The 16,929-nt window shown below is 32.3% G+C and overlaps 1 protein-coding gene across 1 annotated transcript; it reads left to right on the plus strand.

The window, feature by feature from the left end:
• Nucleotides 1-1,940: 1,940 nt before the first annotated feature.
• Nucleotides 1,941-16,422, plus strand: LOC143068983 (interferon-induced protein 44-like). The gene is made up of 7 exons (XM_076243401.1): nt 1,941-2,116; nt 5,907-6,438; nt 7,152-7,213; nt 13,229-13,426; nt 14,245-14,391; nt 14,581-14,752; nt 15,705-16,422. The coding sequence occupies exons 2-7, from the start codon at nt 5,916-5,918 to the stop codon at nt 16,013-16,015; spliced, it is 1,413 nt and encodes a 470-aa protein (XP_076099516.1). The 5' UTR covers nt 1,941-2,116; nt 5,907-5,915; the 3' UTR covers nt 16,016-16,422.
• Nucleotides 16,423-16,929: the final 507 nt, after the last annotated feature.

The raw sequence follows: 16,929 nt of genomic DNA on the forward strand, positions 1-16,929 counted from the left end.
AAAAAGATCAGAATGTCAGGTTGGGCTGTAACATTTGTCATATTTGTAAAGACACTCTTACTTCTATGTAAAACTAGTACACATGTCATTCTGCTTTCATTTAGTTCGATTTAACATGCACATTACAGGTTATCAGTATTATTAATTACATTTCCCTTCATATGATAAATTGATTGTTGTTTGTTTATTATAATCCAGTGGCAAATGTTTCATACATGTTCAGAACGAGAACAAATTACAGATTGGTAGATCCTGCAAAAGGCATGAACCAGGGTGATATGGAAAACTTGATACAAGATCATACAAATAAACGCACCATGGAAAGCAGCTTCAAAGTTGTATAAGTCAGACACGCGTTTTCATTAATAAAAATAGTTAGAAAGGAGAAATAAAGTAGGAAGTTGAAGAGCGTTAACACACACACACACGTAATCAGTTCTGGGCTCTACACGATAGATTATAAATGAAGTATATACTAGAAGTGCTATTGCAAGTAATATCGAATCCCACCCTTCCCACATTGCCACTAAGCTGCAGCCATGTTAGGAGTTTTAAACAGTGAATGCACATACATGCTCTTCAACTTCCTGAGATGATAGAGATCATAGTATTACCTTCAAAGTTTCATTGGGTTTTGACCTACCATTTTAACTGAGAAAATCGTTCTCATTTTGGAAATTCCAAAGTCAAATGACGACATCTACATAAACAGTCAATATGTCTATGAAGTTTTATTACTTTTGGAGGATTTTGTAATTTTGACTTTTTTGCTGTCGTTTCCATGCCAACATAGAAGTTCCAAACAAAGGTTTTTAATGCATCTACATAGTATACAATAAAAGATTTTAAGTCTAGACATTCTTAAATCAAAACCCCTCACGAAATTTGTTTCACATTTATTTCTGTACCCACGATAACGGCATACTTTTGTAAAATTTCAAAGGCGGCTCGGAAAATTTCAGATGGTGGTCCTTATTATGGTAACCATTCATGGGATTGGTTCACTAACTCACAGGAATCCTTAAGGCAAACAGGTGGAATAATGTTGAAAATTATAATAACAAATAAAAAAGCGGAGGAAAAGCATTATGGCACCATATCTGAACAAAAGGTTAAATGCAAGATAAAAGCAGCTTTAGTGTGATTTATTTGAAATATCTGTATATGGTATGTAGGAGTTCAGCGTCCAAAAACATTAACCAAACATTTATAAATAAATTACAGTAGCAGCTATATACATAACTTCACAGTAAAACTATATCAAATTTTAAAAATATAGATATGTAGGCCATAAATAGTGATGCGGTTGTGCATTATAAAGCAACTAACTACCAATTGATCAATTTGAAAGATAATTATTTTTTTCAATTCAAAGTAAAAACTGAAAGCTTTATCAAAATATAGATATAACTGGCACATTCCCTTCAGACGGTAAAATTGGTTTTCAGTTACGATGAAATGGATAAAGTCCTTAAAGTTGGATAAAGTCCTTAAAGTTTTAAAAAAAACCGTTGAGTTGCCTTAATTTCCCTTCACAATGTTTCATAGTATCATAGATAGTACATGCTTTTTTTGTATGCAAAGTAATTGCATTGATGCTAATTTATAAAAATAGCATTGTTCTATAGATTTAAAGGACAGTATTTGTTATTCTTTATTTAAATGAACGAATCCTGTAATTGTCATATTCTTTATTTTTATTTTTCAAATAGGGACACAGTATTTTATTCAAAAATCTATTTTTTTTAAATAGTAATTTCAGGCAAATGAAGATCAGGAAATATATGCTATATAACGACATAAACTTTTAGTCTAGAATATCATAAATTAAGCCGAGGTATATTTTAAAAGTTTCACAACTATAAACTAACCAGAGATTAATCTAATCGGAAAACTAATGAAATATTTGTTTAGTGCATCTTTGTTAGTATACTTTGTCAGGTAAAATCAATATCTATATTTATCATGACAGATTTAACGTCCCCGTTAAATTTATGAAAACGTTGATGTAATTTTCTGGAAACCCTTTATTGAATTTATGGTTATTGACCATTGTGCTTTCTGTCAGGCTGAAAGAAGAGAGAGTCTTTTTTTTTTAAAGGAATTGGGTTAACAGGTAAGACAAATCATGAAATTGTTCTGCTTTTTTTTCAGGTTGTTATCTCTTTCAACCGATTCCATTCTCAATTTTATTCTTGACATTCTGTTGTTTTATGCTGTTTTATTCTGCTTGCCCACACACCTTGCCTCTATTTGTACATTTATAAACAAAACTGCCCCCACCCCCCTGTTATTGAAGTTAGAGGTGTAGCTGCCGTGAGGTAGACTGAGTTGAGCGTTCATAAACATGTTTAACACCGCCGCATTCTTTGTGTACATGTTACAAGTCATGATCTTGTAATTCATTTGGATGTGATTGTCGCTGATTCACATCAAACTAAAAAAAATGCGGTAAGATTGCCAATGAATCAACTCTTCACTAGAGACCAAATGGCATTAGAGGTTGTACCTACAATAAGTCACCATACGATCTTCAACGATGAGCGAAACCCTTACCGCATAGTAATTAAGCCATAAAAGGCCCCGAACTGATACATGTAAAATAATAGAAAATTAAAGGTCTGAATTGTGTAAATAAAAAAAAGTGATGGTGCAGATTGGGATAACACTACAGAATAGAGAATAATTAATTGGCAAAAGATATAAAGAATTGTAAAGAATAGAGACAAATGAGGGGAAAATAGACGAGAGAATAATGAGGTGCTTAAATATGACAATAACGAATAGAGAAAAATGGCTTAATACATTAAATAATTTAGAAACGAAGAACCCGTCCAAACCATTAAATATGATAAACAGCAACAAACAACAAACACTAAACTACAGGCTCATGACTTACATAATGTTTGCTCGTGTCCCAACCCTCCCCGAACCTTGGTCAGTGGTGTAATAGCACAGCACAAGGACAAACTCTAACAAGAATGTGTCCAAAGTACACGGATGCCCCACTCGCACTATCATTTTCCATGTTCAATGGACCGTGAAATTGGGAAAATAATCTAATTTGGCATTAAAATTAGAAAGATCATGTCATAAGCAACATGTGTACTAAGTTTCAATTTGATTGGACTTCAGCTTCATCAAAAACTACCTTGACCAAAAACTTTAACCTGAAACTTCCACTTTCATTTTCTATGTTCAGTGAACCTTGAAATTGGGGTCAAAAGTCAAATTTGGTCTTAAAATCAGAAAGATCATACCATAAGCAACAAGTGTAGTAAGTTTCAAGTTGATTGGACTTCAGCTTCATCAAAAACTACCTTGACCAAAAACTTTAACCTGAAGCGGGACAGACGGACGAACGAACAGACGGACGAACGGACGCACAGACCAGAAAACATAATGCCCCTCTACTATCGTATGTGGGGCATAAAAATCAACTGAACGATAAAAACTTTCAAAAACACATATATTATAGGACACAATGCACTAATATGTAAGTACTCGGCGTTACCTTATAAGCTAGTATGAAGCCAATAGCAACTATCATACATGTATCTAATACTAAAATATTTATCAGTACACATCCCATATTTTACTGATTTAATGTGAAGACGTCATTAACATTCCTAGGAAAACCCTGACTTTGTGCAATATAAGGTTCGACATCTTGCAGAACCGTGAATGTACACATGTGTATAACAGTAATATTTAGTTGGGTTTTGATTTATCGATATTTATACCGATAAAAACAATATTCAAAGATACTAAACAGCTCACTATAAAACAGTTTTGAAGAATAAGTTAGTTTAAAGGATCGAAAAGTTTACCCGAATCGTATAACTAAAGTTACAGGATCGGTAAACACGATCGCGTTGAAAATTAGAATCCCATTAGAATGTGCTATCCCGTTTGTAAAAATGATGAAAACAGCTGCGTCTGAAAACCCACAACTTTTCTGGATTTATCTTTAACTGAATGTTCGAAAGCCAGGATGTTTAAGAACCGATATATTTGAAGAGGAGTTATATATGTATGAATACAAAATTCATAAAGGGTTCCGCGGAACCCAGTGTCTCGCCTACTTTTGCTGTTTGTCTATGTCTTCAGTGTGATAGGGGAATGCAGATATTAGATTTACAGTTAATGAAATAAAACATTTGAAATGTATGAAAACAAGTTATGCTTGTGAAAAATGAATACAGTATGCAATCAAATCTAAAGATTTATAAAAGAGTTGAAACACAAATTTATAGAATAAACAAATGATAAGGAAGATAACTTTTACATTTTCCTCTATATACTATATCTTTTGATTGTAAGAAGCCTCTGTTCAAGTTTGGTCAACATCGAGGATGGTTTATCATGTATATGAATCTAATAAATGTATTAAAAAATTGAATGCAGTCTTATGTAATGTTAATTTGAAGGAAAACTAAGTCTATTTACAAGTAATATTCGGTGAAAAAAGGAAATATATTTATTTTACAAAATTTCTCCTAGATACCAGCTTTTCATCATGCACAAAGGAGCTTATGTCTTATGTTTGGCACACATCAAGGATAGGTTAAGAAAGTTATTAAAATGTTTAAAACTTTAACCACATAGTACATGTAATGTTAACTGGCAGAAAAACTTAGTATAAGTAAAATACGGCTAAACTTGTTGTTTTTTTTTTTTACAAAATTTACTTCTGGATACTACCGTATCTTGTGATCATAAACAAGCTTCTGTCCAAGTTTGGTGAAAAACCAGGATAGCTTAAAATTTCAAACCACAGAGTGTAAATTTCAGGACGCCGCCGACGACAAAATCGACGACGCTCGACAAAAATGGTCATAAAACAATAGCTATATTCAAAGAAAGAGACTTGGTATGATTGCTAATTAGATAACTATCCACCAAAGTTCAAATGAAGTGGATATAAGCAATTATAGGCAACAATACGGCTTTCAACAATGAAAGAGACCCATACCGTATAGTCGGCTTTACAATGTCCCAATAATGAAAAACATGAAACATTTAATTGAAAAAACCAACGGCCTAATTTATAACAAATCAATTTACGAAAAAACGAATATAACCTACATGACCCAACGACAACCACTGAACTTCAGGCACATAAAAATGTGACGGTGTTAATATAAAAAAGAAGATGTGGTATGATTGCCAATGAGACAACTATCCACAAATGACAAAAATGACACAGACATTAACAACTATGGGTCACCGTACGGCCTTCAACAATGAGCAAAGCCCATACCGCATAGTCAGCTATAAGAGGCCCCGAAACGACAATGTAAAACAATTCAAACGTGAAAACTAACGGCATAATTTATATAAAAAAAATGAACGAAAAACAAATATGTAACACATAAACAAACGACAACCACTGAATTACAGGCTCCTGACTTGGGACAGGCACATACATAAATAATGTGGCGGGGTAAAACATGTTAGCGTGATCCCAACCCTCCCCCTAACCTGGGACAGTGGTATAACAGTACAACATGTTTGTGAGCGATCAACCCTTTTCCTTACCTTGGATAGCACAACATTTAGAACAAACTATAAAAATCTGTTGAAAAGGTCAAATTTGCCTGAGAAAGTTGAAATCTTAGTTTCCTATCAATTTATAGATTTATGAAAGGATAATTTCAGAAAGGTTTGTTTTGTATGGTACGTGTGTGTCATCAAATATAATTTCCCTCACGTTTGGAATGAAAACTAGTTACATTATAGGCACTACTCATCGCATTCTCTTAAACAAAGTTTTCAGTTAATTTGTCATATGTTATTCAATAAATAAACTTTTGCGACAAACCAAAACTACTATAATAAACGTACGTTTCCACAATGCAATATTCATTTATAATTGATTCATTCTATCATATCTATTTATAAAGACTGGTAACATGGCAGTTACATTCAAGAAGAGTGATCAAAAACAAATGAACGAGTGGCTCGGCGGGAATAAAAGATACACACTTTTATTTAAAGCAACTAGGGATGGCTGTGATGCTACTGCATTCCATACAAAGTGCAATAACAAAGGTCCGACAGTGACTATTATGTACAACACTAACAGCTCTGTTTATGGTGGATATACCTCCTTGAGTTGGGCTAGTACTCAGGGTCATCAGGTTGATGAGAATTCGTTTCTATTTCGAATCTATCAAAACGGTAACTGGAAGCCAGTAAAAATGCCGGTCAAAAATACTACATATTCTATATATGATAATGGGGCATACGGACCTACATTTGGAGGTGGATATGATCTACCGTCTTTTACCAACACCATAACTCTTACTGGTGGTTACTTTCAGTTGAACGGTGCATTATCCTTCGGACACTCATATAACTCAAATGGAGAAACATTAGATTCCATTTCTAATGGACACATGAACGTGAAAGACATTGAAGTTTACTCCGTAGAAGGTTAGACATACAACTGAAATAAATAGAAAGACTAGATCTATAAACAGTATTACGCATAACTTTAACAATAATATCAAAACAATAAAATTGATTTTGGTATATAAAATTGATTCTGGTATTTGCATAACACTTTGTATTTGATCTTTGTACTCCAAGAATACAAATTTGCCGAAATCGTAACATTAAAAAATTGTTATTTCGATATTAGATTTGTAAACTATAAATTAGATATATGCCAATTTATATTTTTAAAATCAATTTGAAGTTATTTTGATAATTCAAAACTTAGTCTCCTTTGCATAAATTTTGTCTAGGAAAAAGGAATAGTAAATAAGTTGGTACATATTGTGATTCTATTGTACCACGAAAAGCTCAATACAAAGAGGTCAACACAGATTTTTTTTATATAAAAAATATTTATATTTTACGTTACTTTTCCGCTTGAACCGTTGCATATCTTATTATCGAGTTATCTTTGGCGAAGACAAAGTCCTACCAGTGGATGAATGGTCAAAACTTCCTAACCCGTGAATTGCATTTATCCATCGTTAAGTTTTAATCCTCTTGACAAATATTGTGCATAGCTGAGCTCAAATTAACGAGTTGAGTGTACATTTCTTTCACTTAATAATCATAAAACAATACATAACCAAGCAAGAGAAAATAATAACAATGTTAATTATAAATATTGTATATATCATATTTGCTCCCAGTTTCAGATACCAAAGCGGATCTTGAAGAACCATGGAGAAAAACTCCCCAGTGGAATACAGAAGTAAGCCAGTTCATTATTTTAGCCCATCTGGCCTGATATGCATAACGCTACTTAAGTAAAGACTTGTTCCGAACTGAAGGATTTTGCTACGTGTCCTACAATAGATTAGTACTCGGATAGGAAAGTGACTTGATGCATATCGTATCTGGCCTATTTGAAGACATTATTTTATGCTATAATTAAATCAATATTTAAACAAATTAAACTGGGACTTACATATTTGTCAGGTCTACTAGTACTGGAAGTATACACTTCTACACGGCCGACACTCGGCTAACCGAGAGTTTGGTCGGTTAATCTATATTGAGTATGCGGCTATATCGGCGGTTGGTCTGTTAATCGGGTTGGCTAAAGTCTGTTAATCAGGTGTTATCGAGAAAATCATTGCAAGGTCAGTATGTTTCATTGTATAACTTTTTAATTATATTTATATCATAAAAACTATTCATGTCTGACAAAACGATTTGGAGTACTGAATCCAGTGGTGTAATTATTTTTTTTCTAGCTTCAATAAACGATCTATAAAATGAAAAGGCGAGTTACTCATCAGTAAATTTATACACATTTTACACACACAAAATGTACACAAAAATGACAAGTTGGTTGAGTTTACTTGCATGCAATATTTTGAACATCGAAAAAAGACAGGCATTATGTTTGTTTACCATATTAACATCAATATGTAAAAAATCTACACGAAAAACTGTATTTTGGTGACATAAATCAATTTTTAATAAAAATGTGGTCTGTTAATGGGTCGGATGTATAAAACTCGGTCTGTTAATTGGTCTGTTAAGAGTTATGAATGACATTACAAGCATAATTTAATTGCTATATGGGGTGTTATCTGAATGGGCGATATCTTTTTGCGCCAAAAAGTAACTCATTTGCGCCACAACTTAATTGCGCCAATACCTCTTTTGCGCCGCCTAATTTTCAAAACTATAGGCATCATTTGCGCCAATAAAATAATCATCTAATTGCGCCAATTTTATATATTTCTATTTATATATAACAACTAAATGATTGACTAGGTACCAACAGCAAAAAATTCCTCTGACATTGTACACTAGCCTCGCATCCTAATAAAATTATACCGCTTTCTGGATCGTTACACGATACAAAGTCATCATCTTTGTTTGTAACAAGACCAATATCATCCAATTTTCTGTGAAATTCTGCTCGATTTTTAGATTAAGCCAGACGCAGTTTTCTTCTCTCTCTATACATAGACTGACATACATATTTCAAATCTTTCTTTTTTAAATTTTATTCTTCAATTTTGAAGATCTCTGAATTTATTATTTTTGAAGGTCGCTCTGACAACACATTGGTTGCTTTTCTTTTACATGCAGTTCTCAAAATTTGACGCTCTAATTTCTGGACACTGATAATGAAAAAAATATATTTCTTTTTACAAATAAAAATATGGTATTTTATACTGCCAAAATCTGCTATGAAATTTTAATAAAGCGAAAATTTATTTTATACTCGTGATAGTTGACTTGTATTTGCATTATAATTTTAAGAAAAAAATGTTTTATAGTCTCTCAAAACTCTTTATAGAGTGGCTCTTGTTGCCAAGTTAACTTGTGTTTTAAAAAGCCGTATATTTTATATATAACAAGTAGCGAGACTTTAAGAATGTATTTTTTTTGTCTTGTCTTGATTTAGGTGAAACATATACACATATGATAAAGGTAAAAAATATTAAAAGGTAAATGTGACGCAATTAAAACCATCAAAATAAAAGAGAGTGGCGCAATTAATACCTTTTCAAAACTGCAATTGGCGCAAATTGATTCTGCCCATCTGAATAAAGGGATAGACTCAAGATTAGTGGCTAGAATATATGGAAACAACACATGAAAAATGAAACATAAGTTTAGACAATGGAATCTGAAAATTGATAGAAATGGTTTCAAAAAGTGTAATATCAAAGTAATATTAATTTCAAAAGACAATACATACCGGAAATAAACTCCTCATAGATACCAGGATTGAAATTTTATATTTACGCCTTATATTTACGCCAGACACGCGTTTCGTCTACGAAAAACTCATCAGTGACGAAAAAAATGTTTAAAAGGCCAAATAAAATACGAAGTTGAAAAGCATTGAGGAAACACAACTAATACCGGCGTCACACATCAGCGTATAGCACTGGCATGTTCAAAATCATTTACGCTGCCAATACGCTAGTAATTTTGGATGCATTTAACCTGTCAATCATATTTGTAACGTGTGCAAAACGAGCTTTAAGCGTGTATTAGGCGTACTAGAAACGTATGTTGGCGTATGTTGTATGTTTTTTTATGCTGCATACAAATTTCCTGTGATTGTAGCGTTCATCAAGCGTATTTACTTTCCTTCATTGGCTAGAGGAATAGGGGGAGGGTTGATATCTCATAAACATGTTTATCCCCGCCGCAATTTTGCGCCTGTCCCAAGTCAGGAGCCTCTGGCCTTTGTTAGTCTTGTGTGATCTAGTATACATATCTTTTAAGGGGCCAGCTGAAGGACGTCTACGGGTGCGGGAGTTTCTCTCTACATTGAAGACCCATTGGTGGCCTTGGCCTGCTCTATGGTCGGGTTGTTGTCGCTTTGAAACATTCCCCATTTCCTTTCTCAATTTTACCTTTGTATTTCGACGTACTAAAAACTTATGCAATGCGCTTTGAACTATTGCTAAGCGTTCCTATGGCATGCAACTAACGTATACCGACTTTGTCAATTTTCTCTGTACGTTTGGTGCACGCCGGTCTATACGCCAATGTGTGACGCCGGCATAAGGTAATCTATTCCTGAGGTAGAAAAGCCTTAATATTTCAAAGAAAACGCATGGAATTTAACGAGCTGCATTGCAACACATGACAGATTCATATATGTTACAGACTTTGAACAGACAAAAAAAAAAATAAGGCTGATTGATAACTTGGCGTAAATAATAAATTCGTGCGAATTCTAGCGGCCAATCAATCCATATAACGCTATATTGAAGTGACACATCCTTCAATGAAATGCAAAGAAATAAAATTAAAATAAAAGTTCTCTTTCCTATAAGGATACTGTTGCACCGTATTGTAATTTTTTCGTCACAAGTACATCTCATTTTTTTCAATGTGAAAATATAAACTAAAGGTAGTAAGACTATTGTCGTGGCTAAATAACTCTTAACTGACACGATTTAAATTGTCCAACCCATTAACAGACTGTATTCCCCTAATATTCATTAAAATGTGGTATTACTCAACTTTTATAACAATTATGAAATATTTATCAGAACCAAAGTACTATTTTGTGTCCTTTAAATCATATATAAAAATGTGTTTTAGCCTTTTATCCAAAATATTGCTATGCGTACAAGCATAAAAACCACATACTTGCGAGACGCCTTTTCGTTTTACTTAAAACTGCGCAGGCTATGCATTTTTTTTACTTGTGGAAAATGTTCTATGATAGATATCATTTTGTCAGACACTTTTCTTTTTTTGATGTGGTTCTCATAATATGGCAAAAATCTGTATATTTAACAGAGTTTAACATTAAATTGTGAGTTTTACTCTTAACAGACGTATAACCAACCCGATTAACAGACCAACCGCCGATATAGCCGCATACTCAATATAGATTAACCGACCAAACTCTCGGTTAGCCGAGTGTCGGCCGTGTTCTAAGTAAAACTTTAAACGTCAAACTTTGTTCGCAAAAGGAGTAGTGGCATTTACCATATGTGGATTCTTAAATTTTTTAAAGAACTTTAAGATAATTTTAAATCTTGGTCTTTTTCTGACTTTAGGTCTAGCAAAACTTTAGATTATTCAACCCTAAACCACCATTCTCCATGTGAAATTATAATTTTGAAAATTCTTTGAACAACAAAATTGTTTTATATTTCTTCCTGAGTGACGTTTACATTCTGACCTCAAACACGCGACTATACACTTGAGTTGATGTGAATGCACTCTGACACAGGACTTCAAATATTTCAATCCTTTATGGGTTGAGTTAAAATACATATATAATTAAGCAATGACTGTGGTTATTAAATTTGATAGATGTTTTTTGTGCTTCTTTGTTAAATATTTGTTTGTTTATTGTGACACAGTAATGACTGCTGTACCCCTATTTTGACAATTTTACCTAGTATTATGTCTGTTTTGTTCACGCATCGTTGTAAATATAATGGAATTTAATGCGACTGTCATACAATTGAGAGGTTTAGCGCTATAAAACAAGGTTCAATCAACCATTTTCTACATTTGAAAATGCCTGTAACAAGTCAGGAATATTACAGTTGTTATCCATTCTTTTGATGTGTATGAGCTTTTGCTTTTGCCATTTGATTAGGGACTTTCCGTTTTGAATTTACTACGGTGTTCGGTATTTTGTTGATTTTACTTTTTTTTCCATAACCAGCTTATTTACGGAAAAGATAATGTAGAGTGAACACAGAAGTAGGTCTAGAATAAACTTTGATTAATGAATGTGAAGCACACTTGAAAATCCATGGTCACTGCTCTTTGAGAGTAATTTGTTTTTAAAAAATAGTACTTTACTTTACACGAAATACTGTATTCATTTACTGAGGAACGTATACAAATAAATAAAAATTGGGGTATTAATTGTCTTCTGATTGGTTCAAAGTATTACTTTCATTTTCAATGTTGTCAATTTTTATGGCGACACGCCCACTCTGACGTTGTATATTCATGCGCCAACATGTGTGTACGTTTTTATTGTTAATACAAGTAATAAAAAAATTTCTTTGAACCTTATTTTTGATAGAAATTTATTTATAATGAATGGCAATAATTTAATTTGAATTTATTGAACCATAAATCCAATTTTGACTCTTCACATTTTACATAATCCGCTTCGCGGATTATTGAATGTGAAGAGTCAAAATTTAACTTTATGGTTCAATAAATTCAAAATAAATAATAGCCAAGGTTCAAAGAACTTTTTATATTATTTCATATAGATATATCTGATTATGAAGTCAATAGTTTTTAATAACAATGAAATTGCTTTTGCAATTTAAATATTTTTTGATAAATAGGACAATGCCATTTTTGTATCAGTTATTTGAAACACTGAACCAAAAAAGAAAAAGAAAAACAATGGCGGTCGAGCGTGCGGCTACCAACAGTATCCGTTCATTAACATGAAAATGTTTTGACAATATCTTTACAAATTCAGATATGTTGTTTCCTGTGACTAAATGAAGGTCAAGTTATATTTTCACGATTTTAGCTAGTTTCGTTTGGTGAGTAACAGACCTATCAGTAGTGGTTTGAATTATATAAATTTGAGTTATTTCCCTTTGAACAAAAATAGTGTAATTGATACTTAATTTCTATGTCATTTGATCTCTTGTTATCATATGAATTTGAGTCATTTCCCTTTGAACAGAAATAGTGTAATTACTAATTAATTTCTATAGTAGATATAGGAAGATGTGGTATATGTCATTTTGGTCTCTTGGTTATTTTGAGTTATTTCCCTTTTAACCGAAAAGTATCTCATCAAAAATTGAATTCTTGAGGTTCTTTGATATGCTGATTTTAACTTTGTACTTAGATTTTTTATATTGGACCATAATAAGGAAATGCCCAATTTGATTCTTTCAGTTCCTAAGCCACATTCATTTTGTGTCACAAACCTATGCTGTGTCAAATATGCAATCACAATCCAAATTCAGAGCAATTTTTAGGCTAAATGTTGTGTCCACCATGACAGCCTCTTGTGGTTTATTTATTTGGTGTCCTTCGTAAATTTAGATTTATCGATGATTAAATGAAAATTTGTCCAGCCGGATTGGATAAATTCTTTATAATAAAAGTACAGATACACCTATTTTACAAAAAGAGTTTCCATACCTTACATTATTTGACACAATAAGTATGAAAGAGTTACCATGTTTATAAAACTAGATGTAGAATACTAGTGTACTTTTTTTTGTCAAGAAAGAATACTATTAGAAACACTCCAAGATATATTATTTTTTATCAGTTATTAGGAGCACTGAAAGAAAAGATAGAAAGATACAAACCTTTGAAGGAATTAAATGTTCCACAGGCACGAATTTTATTGGTTGGACAAGTAGGAGCTGGAAAGACAAGTTTCTTCAATACCATTAACTCTGTTTTTCGAGGATATATAACTAGACAGGCGTGTAGTGGTAATGCTGAGCATAGCTTAACAACTGTTGTGAGTATAAAATAAAGGCTGAAATTGTATCATTTTGTCACCATGTATCAAACATCAAAGTTTTCAGCTCAATCTGGTTTGATCTTGATCGTATTGATTGATCTTTTCTCATAGATCCACATCCTTGCCTCTTTTTTTTATTCTCATATTGTTTTGGTTATTAGTTTTTAGATATAATTCACTAGAAAATGCTCATTATTTTTTTAATTGTAAGAACATTACATTGAAGAACATATCAATACAATTTTTTTTTTATTGTGGGAGATAAGGCCTTTGTGAGTAATTTGAGATAAACTTTTAAAATATAAGTTCAACGATTGCATGGCTTTATTTAATCAGACACATATGTATGATCGTGCATATTTTGAATATGAAGATAACTTACATAACAATGTATAGGTCTAAAGGTACATTCAGTAATTAAGTTCAACAGAAAAATCACCACAATACGTCATTTAGCTTGTTTACGCGAGTTTTATATAAATATTATTCTTAAAACCTTTATTTAAAGGGAAAAGTCCATTTCATTTCAATCACACTTAGATACGAAAGTTGATTAACCCTAGTATGAAATGAATGATTATACTTAAATTATATCCTATCAATTGCTTTTCTACATTATTTTGGTAAAGTTATTTAAATTAAGATATTTGACATAGCTAAATGTAGCATCGAAGTATTCCCGTAAGCAGCATAAATAAATTTGTATATATGTATAAATCTTGAATTGACGTTCATTACTGGTTAACTGATTAAAAGAGATTAATGTTACCAAATAATGATACATGTACAGAAAGGTGTATATAATTCTTTCCCAGTATCGAAAGTACCAAATCAGAAATGGAACATCCGGGAAAGCATTGAATTTCAGACTCCATGATACCAGAGGACTTGAAGCTGACCAGGGAATGGATGCTCATGGAATGTGTTATCTACTCGATGGTAATTTACCTGATCGATTCCAGGTACACATATTCGTAGTAGTGATCTGAACATAAATTATAGAATTGCAAAATAGAGGGATTTATTGAAGTCGGTTAATTACATTAAGCTGCCAAAAATATTATTATAGATAATTTTTCAGATTTAGATATTAAAGAAAAAAAATAACGTTTTTTTAACCGGATATTCAGCAATATTTATTTTCATTTTAGTTCAATCCATCTGCTCCAGTTACACCTGACATAACAGGATTTGTTGCCAAACCACAATTTGCTGATAAAATACATTGTGTTGTGATTGTCATTGATGGAAGCACAGTAGACGTAATGCCGGAGAAGGTGATAGAAAAGATGAAGGGATTTCAGATTCACATGAACCAAAGAGGTAAACAAACTTATTCCTATTCAGTTAGTTTATCAAATTCATATTCCAATTTAAAGATGCATTGATTACAGGATTTGAAATGAATCTTCAATTGCCGATGTTTTTTTTATAACATCCAAATCGTTATTTCTAGGCGTTTAACGTATGCTAAAACATTGGTTTTTCAGTTTTGGATCTCCAGTTTGGGTATTTGCAACTGGAATTCGCAATATATAATTGCGTTATTCATAATCTAAGATTCTGACCTTTTGGTGAGTTAAATGCTTATTTCTATAGTATCGTAAAATACGTAGAAAGCCGAATTAAAAATCGATATATATATGATGACTGTTTATGAGACGTTTCCAATTACAGTCTCAAACTGATTTTTTATAAAACAAAAGGAATATTTATTTCTTCTTGGCTACACAAAAATACCTAGAATCAAAATGTTCAAGTTCCTAATAGTTATCGAAGGTACCAGGCTTAGAATTTAATACCTCAGACGCGCGTTTTGTCTTCATGAGACCCATCAATGACGCTCAGATCAAAATAATTATAAAGCCAAACAAGTTCAAAGTTGAAGAGCATTGAGGACCCAAAATTCCGAAATAGGTTATGCCAAATACGGCTAAGGCAATCTATGCCTGGAATAAGAAACTCCTTAGTTTTTTTTCGAAAAATTCATACTTTTGTAGACAGGAAATTTATAAAAATACCATATAATTGATATTCATGTCAACACTGAAGTGCTGAATACTGGGATGGTGATACCTTCGGGAACGAATCGCCAACAAGCAGTGTCATCGACCCAGTGGTGTAAATAGTTATCAGAGGTACCAGGCTGATAATTTAATACGCCAGACGCGCGTTTTGTCTTCACTAGACTCATCAGTGACGCTCAGATCAAAATAGTTATAACGCCATAACTAATTTAAATGTAATGGCTCCCAATTTTTTTTTATCTTTACAGGCATTCCACAGCTTGTATTACTTACGAAAATAGACAAAGTGTGTGAGGCTACAAGTGAAGATCTATCACAAGTTTTCTCCAGTCCTGTCGTACAAGAAACTGTAGATCGAGTTTCACAGATATTGGGACTGCCAAGATCTAATATCCTACCAATAAAGAATTACGAATCAGAAATCGAACTTCAGGATAATGTTAACATTCTAACCTTGTTGACCTTGCAGCAATTACTGAATTCGGCAGACGACTACATGTTTAATTACCTTGACCAAATTGAAGACGAAAAATTACAACAACTTAACATTAGAGAATAGATGAAAAAAATAATCAAATGAAAGAGCTGAACTTTAAATTTTACTGTCTTGTAATTAAGTATTACATTAGGCGATCTTCTCAAATTAATTACTTTTAGATCAACCTACAGCAAGAACACTCATATCTAAATGTTTAAAAAGTCAAATGATTAATAACATGAATAACACGTAGTATTACATTAAGGTAACGTCAAAGATAATAATGGTGACTATATTTTTCAAAAGATTAGTCGTTTTCATGTATTCTGTTACAGAGACACTGTGGTTCTAAAGAAAGAAAGCCTTTAATATAGAAAATCAGAAATTTTGTTTGAATTTCGACTTTTAAGGCATCTAGAGTATGTATAGCTTTGCAAACTATAAAATTAAATCATATGAATGTTGATAAAAAAAAGTTGACAACTTGACTTTTCGTTTTTGGAACAATATATAAAATATTAATCAGTTTTAAGGCCTAACATCCACTAGATATATAAAAGATAAATAAATTTTGTGTTCAAGAAATTAAAAAAACTTTCTTGCATGGTTTTTGATGGGCATTTTTTTCCTTTCTGCATAAGGTGTGAAAATAAACAAACACCTGAATTACTTTGAAACTGTCCATTCACTGACTCAGATAAACTCTTTAACTCACCTATATAAACATGATATAGTTGTGAAGATACCTCTTGTCCATGTCAATTAAGGACAATCAAAACAATATAAACTGGGTTTTACCTGAGGGTGCATCTCAAAGTTGTACCACAACTTAGTTAATTTTCACACCCAATGCATGAAGGAAAAAAATGCCCGTCAAAATCTAAAAGAAATTTTATCTTTCTGAAACACAAAATGCATTTAACCCTAATATATCTAGTGGATGTCAGGCATTACAACTTTTCCAACTTCACAGGTAAGTCTGTACTCAGAGTAGT

Source organism: Mytilus galloprovincialis, chromosome 3 (genome assembly GCF_965363235.1).
Source record: "Mytilus galloprovincialis chromosome 3, xbMytGall1.hap1.1, whole genome shotgun sequence".
Taxonomy (NCBI): Eukaryota; Metazoa; Mollusca; class Bivalvia; order Mytilida; family Mytilidae; genus Mytilus; species Mytilus galloprovincialis.

What these genes read in the sequence shown, in the direction of transcription:
- LOC143068983 (XM_076243401.1), top strand. Translation starts at nt 5,916, where the DNA reads ATGGCAGTTACATTCAAGAAGAGTGATCAAAAACAAATGAACGAGTGG. An exon ending in ATTTACCTGATCGATTCCAG is followed by an intron (nt 14,392 to 14,580) that starts GTACACATATTC and finishes TTTTCATTTTAG; the next exon opens with TTCAATCCATCTGCTCCAGT. An exon ending in GATTCACATGAACCAAAGAG is followed by an intron (nt 14,753 to 15,704) that starts GTAAACAAACTT and finishes TTATCTTTACAG; the next exon opens with GCATTCCACAGCTTGTATTA.